At 36.8% G+C, this 15,331-nt stretch overlaps 1 protein-coding gene across 2 annotated transcripts in view; it reads right to left on the bottom strand.

The window, feature by feature from the left end:
- Nucleotides 1-523: 523 nt before the first annotated feature.
- LOC105046429 (tRNA ligase 1) overlaps nucleotides 524-15,331 on the bottom strand; it is a 51,964-nt gene continuing 37,156 nt past the window's right edge. For both annotated transcript variants that reach the window (XM_010925010.4, XM_073259906.1), the window contains 10 exons: nucleotides 14,607-14,714; nucleotides 11,493-11,590; nucleotides 11,315-11,375; nucleotides 9,881-9,957; nucleotides 9,705-9,776; nucleotides 9,530-9,606; nucleotides 7,739-7,819; nucleotides 2,791-2,893; nucleotides 1,576-1,734; nucleotides 524-1,151 (listed from right to left, as the gene is read on the bottom strand). In XM_010925010.4, the coding sequence (XP_010923312.1) occupies nucleotides 759-1,151; nucleotides 1,576-1,734; nucleotides 2,791-2,893; nucleotides 7,739-7,819; nucleotides 9,530-9,606; nucleotides 9,705-9,776; nucleotides 9,881-9,957; nucleotides 11,315-11,375; nucleotides 11,493-11,590; nucleotides 14,607-14,714 (1,229 nt within the window). In that variant the 3' untranslated portion in view covers nucleotides 524-758. The remainder of the gene's footprint in view (nucleotides 1,152-1,575; nucleotides 1,735-2,790; nucleotides 2,894-7,738; nucleotides 7,820-9,529; nucleotides 9,607-9,704; nucleotides 9,777-9,880; nucleotides 9,958-11,314; nucleotides 11,376-11,492; nucleotides 11,591-14,606; nucleotides 14,715-15,331) is intronic.

Raw genomic sequence — 15,331 nt, forward strand, 5'->3', positions numbered from 1 at the left:
CGGGAGTATGCTCTCTTTTCCAAATGGAACATAGGCAGCACCATAATTTTAGGTGAAATTTTATCAATTTCATATCCTTGCTTAACCCAACCTCACCGTGACAGATCGTCCACTGTGATGGAGCTAAAACAAGCATTTTTTTTTTTTTTTTTTTTTGTTTTGACAAACAGTAGCTAAGAGCTGAAAGTAAAATATAAGCAGTAATACTTACAAACCATAAGCATAACTACGTAAGATTCAGGATCCTGTTGTCCAAGGCTCATAATGCCTCCCAGACAACGCAAAAACATACAATCCTTCCCTCTTCACAGAGAACAGCAGGCACCTAATGAAAAGAGAACTCTTTCAAATATAAAGAAAGGGGAGACACTACAAGATCCACACAGTGGATGAAAGCTTCAGCATTGCCCTTTCATCTAACCAATTCTTTAACAGCTTGCTCGTGTTTGGTAATTTACATGCACTCGCATGTGTTTGCCACTCGATTAATTATAACTAATGGTTACTCCAAATATGCATCAAGTTGAGAATCAAAGAAAAATTCAATTGACGAGCCATACCAAGCAGGGGAAAAGGAAAAAAAAAGAAACGCACCCCACCAACACATTAGCGGGGAACAATATGCAAAGGCACATTTCTGATTCCCTACAAAATTCCTCAAATTCTACACTCTTACAAGATTTCGCTCTGAGGTCAAGGGAATCCAGTCACCTTATTCCATCACCTCATTTTTTTCACTGGCACACTCTGGTAGCAACTTAATAGAAATCCATGACTCCTGATACTGTCACTGGTGGTTCGATGTCTATCCTCGTTGCTTTACCTTCAGAAACCAAAATGGGCAATGTGTTGGCTTCCTTTGGTGTTATACCTGGTGCAGTCCAAAGAGTAGCATGGGGCCACTCGTTTTTAGAGTTTATCATTTCGCCATTAACTGACCCTAGCCGTGCTTCTAAAGCAGCCAGTTTGTCAGAGAATAATAATGCAGTGAAATCAACCGGGACATTTTGTTGGAGGAAGACACCAAAACTAGCAACAGCTGTGACACCATGACTTCTTTTGTGAGCTAGGGTTACATGTGCCTTCCTGAGGTTGTTCTCCATATTTTTATCTTCAAGGAAAGCCTTAACCTTGGGATCCTTCTTGGCTAACTGTCATGATCAAAACAAGATATTAGAGATTCCGTACAGATCGATGACTAAACGAATATTAACAAAAAGTAAAAAGCAGGGTTTAAGTATAATGCACTGGTGGTGTGCTGGCCTGACACTAGCATAATACCTATTGTGCCATGCTGAGCTGTGCAGTGCATATGATGCACTAGCCCGCAGCTGGTATTGTGCCAGTGCCGTGTGCTGATAAGGCACTGGCATTGTACATCTCATGCATGCTGTGCCATGCCATCCGACACTTAAATCCACGAGTATAGGTAGTAATGCATTTCTACCAGAATACTTCATGCTATCAACAAGAGATCGAACCCAAATGTGAGTGAAACTCAAATTGGCTCCAGCAATTAGTTGGGGGGGAATTGAGCTAATCAACGTAACTGAAGCATATAAAATGTGGCATTACCTTATCCAACATGCTTGTAACCTCTGTCACTGGCAACGTGACAGCAGCAAAAATAATGTTGCCAAACTTCCTCTTTTCTGTATCTGGAGTTTTATACTCACCCTTTGCAACATCTTTCAGCTGCTCCAGGACTTGATTCACTGCCAAGTCAAAAGGAACCTGGAATACAAAATGTGTTAGGAGCAAAAAATGGTTTATCTAGGACAGACATGAAATTGACAAGATAATTGTTGAGCTTAGGCTTTTACGATCAGAAGTTTCTACTTTTTTTATTTTTTAAATTTGTTTTTTGTCCTAGATAACAAGAACATTTCCAGTTACAAAGTTAGGCCAAAGTTAGGCTATGTACAATAGATGCCATTTGGGTAGCATTGTCTTGCTTAATTAGTAGTTATTGATATGCAATTTTGTTGGAAAGTAGCTTATCCTCCCACCCCACACCAAAAAGAAAAAAGAGAGTAAAAAGGCAACGAACCTCCCAAAAGGGCAATTAAAATATGGGAGGTCAAACTTCAATGTTGATTACACAGATCTTAAATCATCAATAATTCAGACCAACTCCTCTGAAATAAAATGTAGCTTCAAGCTATTTCTCAATATCCGCATCCTATGGTTTTTCCCATCTTCGTTCAGTCAGCTCATTCGAGGGGTCCTAAAGTTGGTGGTTCTGCTTCTAGCTGAGACTGCAGTTCCCCAATTTGCCATGAATTATTTTTCTTTAACCACCACTCTGTCCCATAAATTACTCATTTCTACCACAATTCTCCCAGCTCTAGGACATATCAATCTGCGCATACTTGCCATCCTGCAGAACTAGTCTAATGCTCCTCAGCCCACCTCACTGCCAAATAGTTTGATCCCATGCAATCGTTCTATATATCAGAAGTGCTTTATAACAATAAGCTGTGTGCAGATCTTGAGATCTCATTACATATTTAAATAGTAACAAAACAGGAAACAGAAAAATGAAAAAAAGAAAAAAAGAAGAAAAAGAAGCAAAAATTAATCTTTAATTTCAGATTGAGTTCATAAAGTCAGAAAAAATAGATTGAATACTTCTAGATGCATCAATTTTCAGAGTCCACCAGCTTTATGTGGATTTAATATCATAATGATCTTTTCCTTGGAATCATAAACACTGAGGGATATGAAATTGGACAATTAGCTTAAATTCAAAAACTCCATTGAAGGGATAAGGTGAGGAATAGTCACTACCTGAATAGAATTGAGGTAATCAGCATTTCCAAACAAAACTTCACGCAATCTTTTTTCCCATCGAGCCCATTCTTTCGCATATGAGCCTTTCACAGGTTCCAGTCTATGTTGCCATGGTTTTGTTAGTTGATATTCAATAAGTGAAACATGAAAAACATTAACTAAGGAAATACATTAAAATTAAAACCAACGTCAAGCCCTACTATAACAAATAGATTTATATTCCAATAGCAACTAGGTTGCAGATACAGAGATAAGAATTTCTGCACTACATGTCAATATAAATATAGACAATGAACAAGAAATTAAAACATTGTTTATAAAAAAAAAAATCAATTGCAAAATATGGCAAATTCTACAATCCTTTGAATTTACATTTTTCCCTTTATCAGTAAAGGGAAAATTTGCACTGATGTTTTTGTCTCAAGTGTGGCTAAAACTTCCTATGGGCAATGTTGTCTTGTCAAGTGAAGCTACTTTGGATGGAAAATGATCATTGATGCATGAAGCCAAGGATCTAATAGGAAGTGTCAAAATAATAGTTTCTTAGGATCTGCCAAACACAGCTTACATTATACCACGTTCTGCATAATGAGCTAAAATGAACGGCAAAATTGGGTGGTAAAGGATATGCATCAATATTGTCACCAATGGCAAACTAGGAGAAAGATTTCGCCATGATAACAAGTTCCTCACTGTCTCTTAAGCAAGACATATCATTGTCTTCATGTTTAAAGATTTTGGTGCATATAAATTGAAAAGAGAATTGGGACATATTAACCAGGAGAAATTTACAGGAAAGAAGTTAGTAAGTCAAAATATGTAATGCCTCTTTAAGCTCTGCGAATTAAAATGAAGCTAAGAATGATAATCATAAACTAGCATAGATGAGAAAGAACAAAGAGATCTATACCATGTTATCTCTGCAGGAACCCTTCCTGAGTGTTTTACTAAAATTTGATGGAACTGGTAAAGATCTAAAGTTTTTGTGTCTCTTGGTTATTCCCTAAAATTTTTACATGGTCTCTATATTTAAATAGTTTAGGATTTTAACATGATTGTCCTCCATTCTGCTTCAAATACCAAATTAGCCTCTTTTTTTAATAATATATCTAAAGTCTAAAGTCTAAACACTATAGTTCTTGTGCAGCAGACAGACAAGCCTGAATACCTGCTTAAAATAAAATTCCATTAACTTTAACATTTTAATACCTAGTATACCCCTTCCTTCCTCAAGTTGCAAAGTGACATTCATCAGCAACTAAAGCCGATCTTCTGTCCTTGCTGCCCACCCCACCACCTCCTGTCCTCAGTGCAGCCAACTAGGAGTGCACCTCACCACCTTCCATCCTACGTGCCATCTAAGGAGGTGGGACATGTTGACCCCAAAATGAGAAGACATTCCTTCTTCCCCCCATGCCCCACCAACATCCATCCTCCAACCGTAAATTCAATGAGATGTTTTGCCCACTTCTACCATCACATGTTCACTTCTGCATGTTTCCCTCTTTCAGTATCTCCTTTCTTTGACATTTCCCTTGCTGCCATTTACCATCTTCTCATCTACTAGAATCCGAAGTGCAAGAACAAGACCTGGCCAACCACTCAAAAGGAACATACCATGTGCATAGAAATTAAATGTATCCTTTCCTTCATCACCAGGGAATAAAAATTATTAAAGATCTAAATTCAAACACTTGAAAAAATAACCCCCTTGCGTGGGTTATGTTCCATTGGAATGTCTCTTTTGGTTGGAATAAATGGGTGAGATCTCGAACTCAAATGGAAATGGTTATGGGTGTGGATTCCGGAAGATGGAAGGAAGAGTATCGGTATGAAGAAGGGACTAGGATTTAAATGGTGCTTTTCCTTCAACAGGTTTTAATGTATATTGATCAGTAGATTAGCTACTAAAGAATTTAGTCTTTATTTTCCTGTTATCCTCACAATCCATATTCAGATTTTATCTTTCTTAAGCATTCTTCTTTCAAGCTCTTGAAACAGGGAAATAGTTTGTCCTCTGCTTTTTCTTAGTATCATAGTACATTTTTTGTGTGCGAAGTAGAAGGGTATAAATAGGGGAAGCTTGATCTGGACTCTTTTACCATCACTTTTTCCCTCATGTAGTCAAAAGAAAGAGGAGATTGCAAGAGGAAGAGAGGGCTGACCAGCAAACTTTATATCACACCCTATTTGGTGGCATGGAAGAGGGGAGCTGGCGGGGCGCACTGTCTGCTGAAAGAAAGGAAGTGATGAGATGGGATGGAACAGAGGCAGGTCATGCACAGATGTCTCGGTTGCAATGTGATGTGAGCAAGTTCAATTGAAAATGTTTGGGGATACAATATGCAGCATGTGAAGACTAACATAGTTACTATAGTTTAGGTGGCTGTTTAGGACCCATCATCCACTATATTTAACTACATGACTTGGCTGTATTAGCCATCAAAAAGAGGGTTAGGTTGAACTTCAAGCAGAACAAAAGATCATTAAGTCGAAATTCATTTCTATTGCTTTCAAACAGGTTTGGCCAACGGAATTAACTCCTCCAAATAATACCAAAAACCCTGAGCTAATGTGGTGAATGGTCAAGAAGATATGGATGGGTATTTGGGTCAATGCTCTCAAAAATCATGCTCACCTCAATTTATCAGCCACCCCACCACTATGTCTACCCCCCACCCCCACCCCCCAAAAAATAAATTTAAAAAAAAGCCACACCCACCATACACCTCTTCCACTTTCCCATTGCATGAACCTCCCACTACCTTGAAAAGACCAGGTCAGATGACTATCAATTCCCTCTCCCTCTTCTCTGTCATGCATCCATTCATTTTCTCTGGATGCATTGATTGAAATATGACTGGAATCAACTCAAAGCTATGCTTCCTCAACAATCTCGACAATCTAAACCACCTTTCATTAACCATTCTCCTGCACTTGAACCCTCAACATAAAAATAATCCCATACCTTCCATCACGTTTCTTATCAAGCACAATACCTGATCTTTCTTCCAAGTCTGTTACAGATTCAACAATGGAAACCTAAGAAAGAACAAGCAACTAACTTGCACGAAACAATCTCTCAGACTTTAGTTCTATATACACTTTGACATGCATTTCATCGGCTAAAAAAGATTCTATAAATTAAAAAAATTAACATGGTCAAATACTGTTACAATGCTCATCTTCTGTCAAGTCTATTACTAACATCCTAGGATTGATTTTGATAACAAATTTACTCCCTAACATGCTTTCTTTTTTCTTCTCTCCATAGGGTACTTGGGCAAGATTTCATAAGCGTGTTTCTTAACATTCATCATCTAAGGTTCCTTGTGTCTTTCACCAGATTTTATATGAATCTTATAGAGTTCTACTCCATGTCATATTCAAAAGCTTCATGCAGTATTTATGGTCTCAAACAATGAGCTCAGGCTTTGCTGCTCTACATGGATATAATTGTACTTGTACTAACGCAAATTGTTCCCCGTTTATTTGATCGATACTCATTAAGTTGTAGTTTTCCACTTATATGTTGATAATATCATCAGCCGATGCATTAAATTTTCATGGCCTTCTAGTCTTTGTTACTAGGATTTTTCCTCTAGTCACTAGCCATAGTGGAAAAGGATTTACAGCTTTATGGGCAAGCATATTGCTAGGGTCCTCTCGAGTTTCTTTCAAATTATGAATCATGGTTCTGTCGAAGGACTCCCAACTCATACAAATTAAATTTCAAATGCATGCTTATATCTTTTGATACCACCGACCACTGGTTTATAATTTAAGCTTAATAAAGCATAAAATATTTTGAGAGATGCAAGGAGCAGAGTTGTGAGACATGACAGAGACATAGATCCACATGGGTTTGCATTTAGATGGACTGCTTGCACCTATAAAGCATGTTTCTTTTGGAGGTTGTCTGTGTCATGTTTTGGCATAACAAATCATTGATGTTTCTCTTCATTATTTTTTTTAGTAACATAAACAATACTATATTTACTTTATTCCACTATCTTGAACACAAAGGATGAACATACATAAAAATACCAGAGAAAAAATACAATGCATTGGTCATGTGAGCAGTTGGGCCCAACTGCTCACATGACCAATGCATTGTATTTTTTCTCTGGTATGAACTATGAAGAAATAACATACAAAATATGCCATTTACGGAAATGAATATGATGATTGTCACAAGTTCATGCATAGAACAAAAACAGGCAAATCTGCAGCCAAACACAAGCAGTTCATGTTAAACCATTTAGCTTAAAGCCAATCGTAGAATCTTGCTTGTTCCGTCCTGGACCTATGCTCATGGCTTACCACATCTCAACAAGGTAAGATATGATACCTCTGTTGCTAGAAATGTAAGGACAATAAAATTTATCCTATGTTCATATACTTCAGCAAATAAATATATCGCCAAGGTTTTAAATCCCATAGGATGAAGGTGTCCCAATTTCTCCAAGAAATGAGATGCCTCGCTGTCCCATTTTATCCCGATAGCAGTCCCAATCATGTATTCCAGTAGATATCCTCCATCTTCCTCCTCTTCTTTCCTTGCTTTCTTTTTTTTTTGCTCTTCCTTCTTTTCTTTCTTTTCCTCTACCTTCCTTTCTTTCCTTTCATTTTTCTTCTTCTTTTTTTTTTATTTTTTTCCTTTATCTTTCCTTCCTTTCCCTCTTTCCTCCTTCTCTCCCCATGTGGATGGGTTTTGGAGTCCCAAACCCGTACTGATCCCATTTTCTCATAGAAACTGAACAGGACGGCCGAGACGCCCCCTCTCCCACCAGGACATAAAACCTTGTATATCAGCCATGGAATGATGCATATAGAAATAGATGTGCAAAATAATCTGAATGCTACTTTGCATGGAAGGATATTACTGCATGCCATATAAAGACTAGGGCATTTTTCTGCAAGACTTCTTAATATTGGAAAATACCTTCCATGCTTGCTAGTGTGAAGTCTGAAAAGATTTATGCCTTCCTCCAGTATAGCCTTCACAGGATCAGGTAGTGGATTTCTACAAAGAACAGAAAAACAGAAGATGGTAAATACCAATAGGAAATGTTGTAGAAGTGATGCCACTTTAGTAGGTCAGTAAAAATATTGTTGTGCATTGACATTTTTTTATATCTTAAACTGTCATTAAACATCGATATATCCATGGCAATGAAAAAAGTTGGAAGTAAATAAACAAGTCATATGATGGAAATAACCAAGTCGGACGTAAATATGCAGCTTACAAGAAAAAAAAGGTGAAGACATGTATATCTGAAGTTTAGATAATTGGTGCCGAATCTGTGATGTAACCACCACACATGCAGGAAGGACTGAGAAGAAAAGGTCGATGAAAGGAGCAAGAAGGGAGTGAATTCGGTAATCCCAAAATTTTAGGGATACTTGAAAACTTTTAAAACCTGAAGGTTGCCCAACTTGGCATCTCTCTCTCTCTCTCTCTCTGTGTGTGTGCGTGCGCGCGTGCGTGCGCATGTGTGTGTGTATTCCCACTTCCCATTGCTTGCCACCATGTGAGGAATACCAGATGGATAAGAGAAATTCATCCAAACAAGCCCATAACAGAGTGAGAGGACAAAAATGGATAGCAAGCGAACCTAATAGCAAATTTCGTCAAAGTTGACACCATGAAGTGAAAGATTGTTTTTGTTAGCAAAAAGTTGGCACTTAAAAGTGATTTACAACCACAAAAAATTGTAAAAGCACAGTAAAAAGATGACTAGGAATTAAATTTGGGTTGCAAAGGGATGCCCACATGGCGACCTTTTTCTTTGGTGGAAACAGATTTGGGAATGAAAACCTATTGCATGCAATGCATGCTCCAAGATTATAAATGTAACAGCAAGCAGGAAGTGACCCGCAAATGCAATTCTCTGTCCTTAAAGATGCATGGCATTGGAATTTAAGGTGCTAGGTATCAAACACGAGGAAAAATAACATATTATCCTAGAATTTGGATAATATTGAGAGTCCCTTTGAGATACCCATTACAAAGTCACTAGAGAACAAATCATGAGTCCATAGGCTGTATACTCACTAGAACATGGTAGCACAAGGTGCAAAACAGAATACGAAAACACATTTATTTATTGTAAAAAAAATTTCACCCAGAAAAGGCAGATTTAGATCTGCATTCTTTTTCGGCCTAGACTTTCAATGTACATGACTATAGATGGAAGAGGTTTGTCTGGATCACACCTTAAAAAAGAATAAACCTGTACCAGACCCTGGAACGTTTGGAAAGAAGCAGGTTCAGGATCAGACCTGTCTTAGAAACTGGATTGGTTGCAAAAATGGACCGAACCCAGACATGATCTAGCAAAGAGCTATTCAAGATAGTAGCATCAATCTATACCAACAAATTACTTTTGTCCATGGACACTTTCAAAAAAAAAAAAGTTGCTGACATAAACAAGTTAGCTGCTGACATGGGTTGACACTGAACAGGACTTCTGTGATATACTGTAGCATGGATCAAGATTCCAAACCAACTCAACTAACTCTGCAGTCCTAGGTGCATATTGTATGCCAAATACTAACAGATGCTTCAATACTTCACTGAATGCATCTAACATCCTTGCAGATAGTCATTGACAATATATTACCACTTTACAGACTTTGAGAAATCATAGGTGAAATTTACAGCAGGCCCATTAGTGCAAATGCCTTAAAAAACTGAACTGTCAGAACATGCAAAACGGAAGTGTTACTTTACCTATCAGGCTTGAGCAAAGGCATCTTGACCAATGAGCCAAAACGTTCATATAATTCGCTCTCAAATTCTCTGCGATTCTGGAGAAGCATGCCCAAAACAATTAGGATAAGATTAGATAAGAATCTATTTTGACATGTATTCACACCATAGGAGGGTATGTATAGTGACCACATGCCTTGCCATCATAAAGGTGGTAAAACATTAGCAGAACATAACCAGCATTTGGAGATGCCTTGTCAAGATTTCCCTTTTACAAATACCACAAAAACAAGCATAAGACGGCTGAGTGGCAAAAGTCAATAGGCAATTCTTGTCAATTACATGCATGAGATTAGCAGAGTTTGCAAATACCGGATGATTTACTCGTTGAAGAACACGAAATATAAAAACAGCCAACGCATCAAGAGAAAATGGATTTGAATCAGTTCCTGCACATTCACACAAGTCATAATTCTAAACAATGTTCCCTATATATGTTTGTATTGAAGTATTTAGCATACCAATAGTACCTACCTTGGGAGAGTTATTTGCTATTTCTAGTTAATATTTGACCAATCAATTTATTCTACTGAACGTCATGGTGGAAATGCATTTGGACTTGAAAACATCAGCTGTAGCATGAGGTCTCTTTTATTGCAATATTTGATTTTATAAAGAAAACAAAATTCCGTGAAGGACAAGCAATCACTCCTGTGAGACTGATACACGACTTATAGATGATGCTCTTGAAACACAACTCAGAAAACATAAAAGTGATAAAACCATAAAACGTACCCATGTATAATTACACAAGTACACGTATTTGTGTATGCATAACAGGCATGGTGTTTTAAAGTCGCTAACTTGTTTGTATTATATGCCTTCAGGAAAAATGCAGCTTCACACATAAAGCCTTGCATTATTCCATTTACATCTAGAGTCCTTCCAATAGCAAGGCAATCTTAGAGGGCTGTTAACTATTCACATAAGCTTAAACTACAGTATAAGGTTGAATTTTTTACCTGCCAACTAGCTTTTGGGTTTCGTGATAGCTTCCTCTCTTGCTCAAAGTTGCCTTGCCTAGAAACCTAACACTGATTCAAGGGGTTATTTGTCTGGTTAAAAGCTAATTATAAAACATCCTTATAACAGGAAGGTTCATTTTTAAATTCATGGAACCAACCCTAGCTAGCTTGGACAAGGCTTATCGACTAAAGTATATAACATGTTTGGGTGTCTATATGTTTTCATGTGTGTGCATAAATATATAGGACCATTGGTTATCATTAATTCTAGTCATATACAATCAGATTTGACAATGTTAGTGCATAACAATCTTCCTATAATATCTTGATTAATTCCAATCCTCAAGTAAAAAAAAATAATGATTCAAACTCAGATTTCACATCTATTAAAAGAGTAGTGATCCTTGATTTTTTAAAATAAGGATCTCACTGTTACGGACAACAGTAAAGAAGCGTAAGGCGAAAAAAAATTATAGCAACTTAAAGAGTTTTTGATATTCCACAAGACAGTCCTGAATGAGCTCACAAAAAAAGGAAGCTTAACCTGCACATAAGATCTAATGACAGGAGGTTAAAAAAGAAAAGAAAAAGATACGATTCTACTCTTTAACAGTAAAGAAGTCTTTTTATATTTAAACATCAGCCATAGAATTGAATGTAAATTTCAAAGCCTGAAATACCACAGGCCAGCCTAACAGAAGAACTTAAGGAAATCAAACAAAAGGAATAAATGATCAGAAAGGCTAAACTTAATTGCAATTGTTAATAATGGTAAGAAAACCTTCAGATTCTGGAACAACAGGAGCAGCAGAGGCATTCGTGCTCCGACACATGTCCTCAATCTGGAATATGAAAAATATCCATCAGTTCCTACTCAAAATTATAAAGCAGCATATGACACCACAGTTTATAAAGAGAAAGAAATAAGCATTTACTTAAAACAGGAGATAGGACATTACCTGTCTCCACACCTCTTCATTTGGAGCATTTTTGTCAGCTAGGGTTATGGCATATGGTTTCTTGCGACGCTCATTAGCAACTTTTTGCCAGTACCTTCCTACAAAGATTCAAGCACTTCCCAAATCAAACTAAGGATATGGGTTTTGAAGAAAGACTGTTGGACTTTTTAATTCATCAATCACTAGAAGTTTAGTTAATAAGTATCTAGAAAGGTATATGATGAATGAATGTGTGTACATATGCACACATGTATCTCTGTGTGCACATCCATGTGCTTGTGCAAATGTGTATATTTATATGTATTATAGCATGTACAAGTGTATTTCTAGTCACAATGGGCTCAAACCGAAGATTAGCAATAGGATCATATCCTTTTATGCTGGTTGAATTTTATGCTAACTTGGCAAACTTATTGATAATTCTGAGAAAATTCCCATGGTGCATATTTTTTGCAGAAGGTAATGCATTGATTAATGAGAATGGAACACCATGAAATGCTAAATTGAATTAATGAAAGAAAGCATTAGTGAAAAGGCTTAAAAATCAATAGAATTAAAAAAGAATATATATAAAGAAATTCTAATGAAAATAGAAGCAAAAATAACATGCTAGTCAAGGATGATGGATAAGATATACCATATAGTGATACATTTGTTGTTTGGTGTACAACATATAAAACAATGTAGAGAGAAAGAGAGAGGACACAAGCAATAGAACTAGAGCTAGTTGCACGAAGTGCTTCTAGGATATTGTGCCATTGACATGTACCTTGGTAATTTTGGAAAAATTTACTAGATGATATTAAGGCTCGAATGTTCGATGACTCGAATATTGCACACCAAAAAAGCCCAAGAACAAAAGTTGGATTTAGAAGCAACAAGAATGTCAAGATGGATGTGTTGTAAAACTAAAGTGAGAAGAGTGAAAAATGAGTACTTTAAACTTTAAAGGAGATATAGGCATTGCACAAATTAAGGGCAAACAAAGTGATTAAGAATTATGAGATAGTATGAGTATGTACAATGAAAATCTAATGGGGCTCTAGATAAGGGCTTCAATATTTGCTGAAGGATTAAGGAAGATGAAGGAAAGAACTGTGGTAACATGGACAAAAAATGTGATAAAGAAAATGCGGAAACTTGAAATGACATCGGAGGCAGCTCCAAAAAGGAATGCTGGGTGAATGAAGATTCATGAAAACCATGGATGGTTGGATGAAGCTTGATGGTTATGGTTATGGATATGGTGATATGTATACCCATGTATTATGCCCATCCAGTCCATTGTTATGGCTTGACCATGCCTGCCATGACATTTACCATGCAAAATAAGGCTAGGCTTTGTTTATAAACTTACAATCCCTTATTCCCAGAAAGGCAACAGCTGGGCCTAGACTTGGGCCTCAGAAGAAAATTGAGCTAATTGGCTAGGACATGTAAAATGCAAAACAATGCTTGGGCACATAAGCACAGCAGTGATGTAAGCCTGACATCTAAAGCAACCTCGAGACAATGACAGAATCAAAGTCCTACAAGCCTGGAAAGAGTGAAAAAAAGGTAATATGTTAAAAATGATGGCAAGAAGCATCGGACCGTACTGGTCCATAGCTGGTTCTATAGTACCAGACAGGTAGGTACACCATACAGGTGTACACCCTGGGTACTTGGGTATGCTCCCTGTACTGTATCAATACCAAGGGATATATGGTATATCGGCACTCAGAACAGCCAGTAACAGTTGGGTGCCGGTACGGGTATTGAAACCGGTTCTTAAAACCTTGAAAAAAACTATCAACCAGCTAGGAAAATTCAAAGAGAAATTTGGAATGGTAGAATAATACTTAGATATGGATACTCATACAATTTGGGATGCAAAAAATCCTATTTGAGAAAACCCATATCATGGTTAAGCATACAAGCACTCAATTTAAGGAGTTGATACTCAACACAAAGCAGATCATCTAAAAAGCAGCTATACCATATAAAAGAATGATACACCATGCAGAGCGAGTTAAGATGTAACAATTTTATAATATTTACTGTTCATAATCGCAAATGTAAAACTTAAACCTTCATATAAATCTTCAGAATATATAACTCCATGAAAAACTAATGGAAAAGAGAGTATGCTTTTTTAGCTGTAAAGGTTTTTCTACTTAAAAATATTCCATAAGTTTAGCTAGATCTGTGCTCCTTAGATGGCTTATTCTAATGTTTCAATGGCCACTACTGCATGTGACAATATATACTGGATGGTTGAACCATGAAGAGAGAAGTGGGATGTAATTGAGAGGCTACTTATAACACAGTTCTGAGAGGACTGGGTACCAAAAATCAGTTTTTAAATGGAAAATGGCACATGATCTAGGGATGAATTTGTAAGTTTAGACTTACATACTATACCAGAAGTTATTCAACCTGTCATTATAGCTGTTTCTCCCAAATTAACATGTTTTTACCCTTCAGATATCTACAATTGGGCAACCAAACACCAGAAGCAATATAACAGTGTAGTCAGTATGTTCTTTGATCTAACTCTCCTTAATATCACAAAACACAGCCGATGCATGTCTTTGTGACAATTGTGACTCTCAAGAGCATTTGTTTTGTAGCTTACAAATGGACATTAAAATTTAGGAATCTGATGAATTTTTCCCTTTCCAATTTGCCATACCAAGATATTGAAATTTTATTACATCATAATAAACCAGAAAACATTGACTATACATATTCATGAAAAATTAAAGATATTTAATATAGTGATGAATATTGTGACTGCATGCATAACTTAAATTTTGTCAAATTTTGCTGGACTGGCAGAGTGCGTGATACGTTTGGGTGAGCTTCCTTCTGCATTGTGCGCTTGTGCAGGTGAAACATGCCGAGGTTGGTGTAAATGTGCAGGAGCTAAATAACAACTATCTGGGAGACCAAATCATACAACTTAAGAATGGCACAGAATATGCAGATAAATGTGTGAAATATAAAACATTAAAAAACAAGGAACAACAGATATCTTACTGCTTAACTACATTACCAAGAAATCATGAAAAACAATTAACCAACATGCATCACATATACCAAAATCATGAGGACCATGGATACTGAACTGACCTTTAATAAGATCACCCATCAGGCTATGCACAGGGCGGTTGTCTCCAAGGCCACCTGGTGTGTTCAGTATTTCTTTGCATAGAGCTGACTTAGCACAGCCCGGAATACCTGAAAAGAGAGAGAAAAAAAAACAAATATATAATAGTGAAACATCTCTAATCATAAACTTACAGTTTCAGAAGGAAACTAATACAATTCTGCACAATATAATAGAAGGAAATCTTTCAGAAGTAAACCGCCAAAGACAGAGAAATGAATAGATATATAGTTAGGCATAACATAGACAACACTAACAGCAAGAAATCTAACAAGCAAGTGTTGATGTACAACCAAGAATTCTCAGATCTGACAAACTCATTTGGAAACAACAAAAAAATCTCTTATTTTATTACAGGAATAAATATTAGCAGAGGACCTAAATTTTACTGTAGGCTCTATATGAAACTTAAGGTTATAAATCAGATGCATGACATTGCTCTAATTCCCAAACCCCAAGAAACAGCTAACATCAAATAACAAGAGGAACAACTAATGAGGCTTATTTTAAATGTATCCACCATGCTTCACCGAACCATGATATACAGCAGTAATCTCATCTAGCTAAACACAAGATATTGTAACAGTCTACCAAGTTCCAAACACCATTTGCAGTCAAACATGTCTCTCACTTGCAAAATTCAACAGAAGCATTAATCATTGGCCAAATCCCTTGCTCCAATGCAAAG

Source organism: Elaeis guineensis, chromosome 6 (assembly GCF_000442705.2).
Source record: "Elaeis guineensis isolate ETL-2024a chromosome 6, EG11, whole genome shotgun sequence".
In the NCBI taxonomy this organism is placed as follows: Eukaryota; Viridiplantae; Streptophyta; class Magnoliopsida; order Arecales; family Arecaceae; genus Elaeis; species Elaeis guineensis.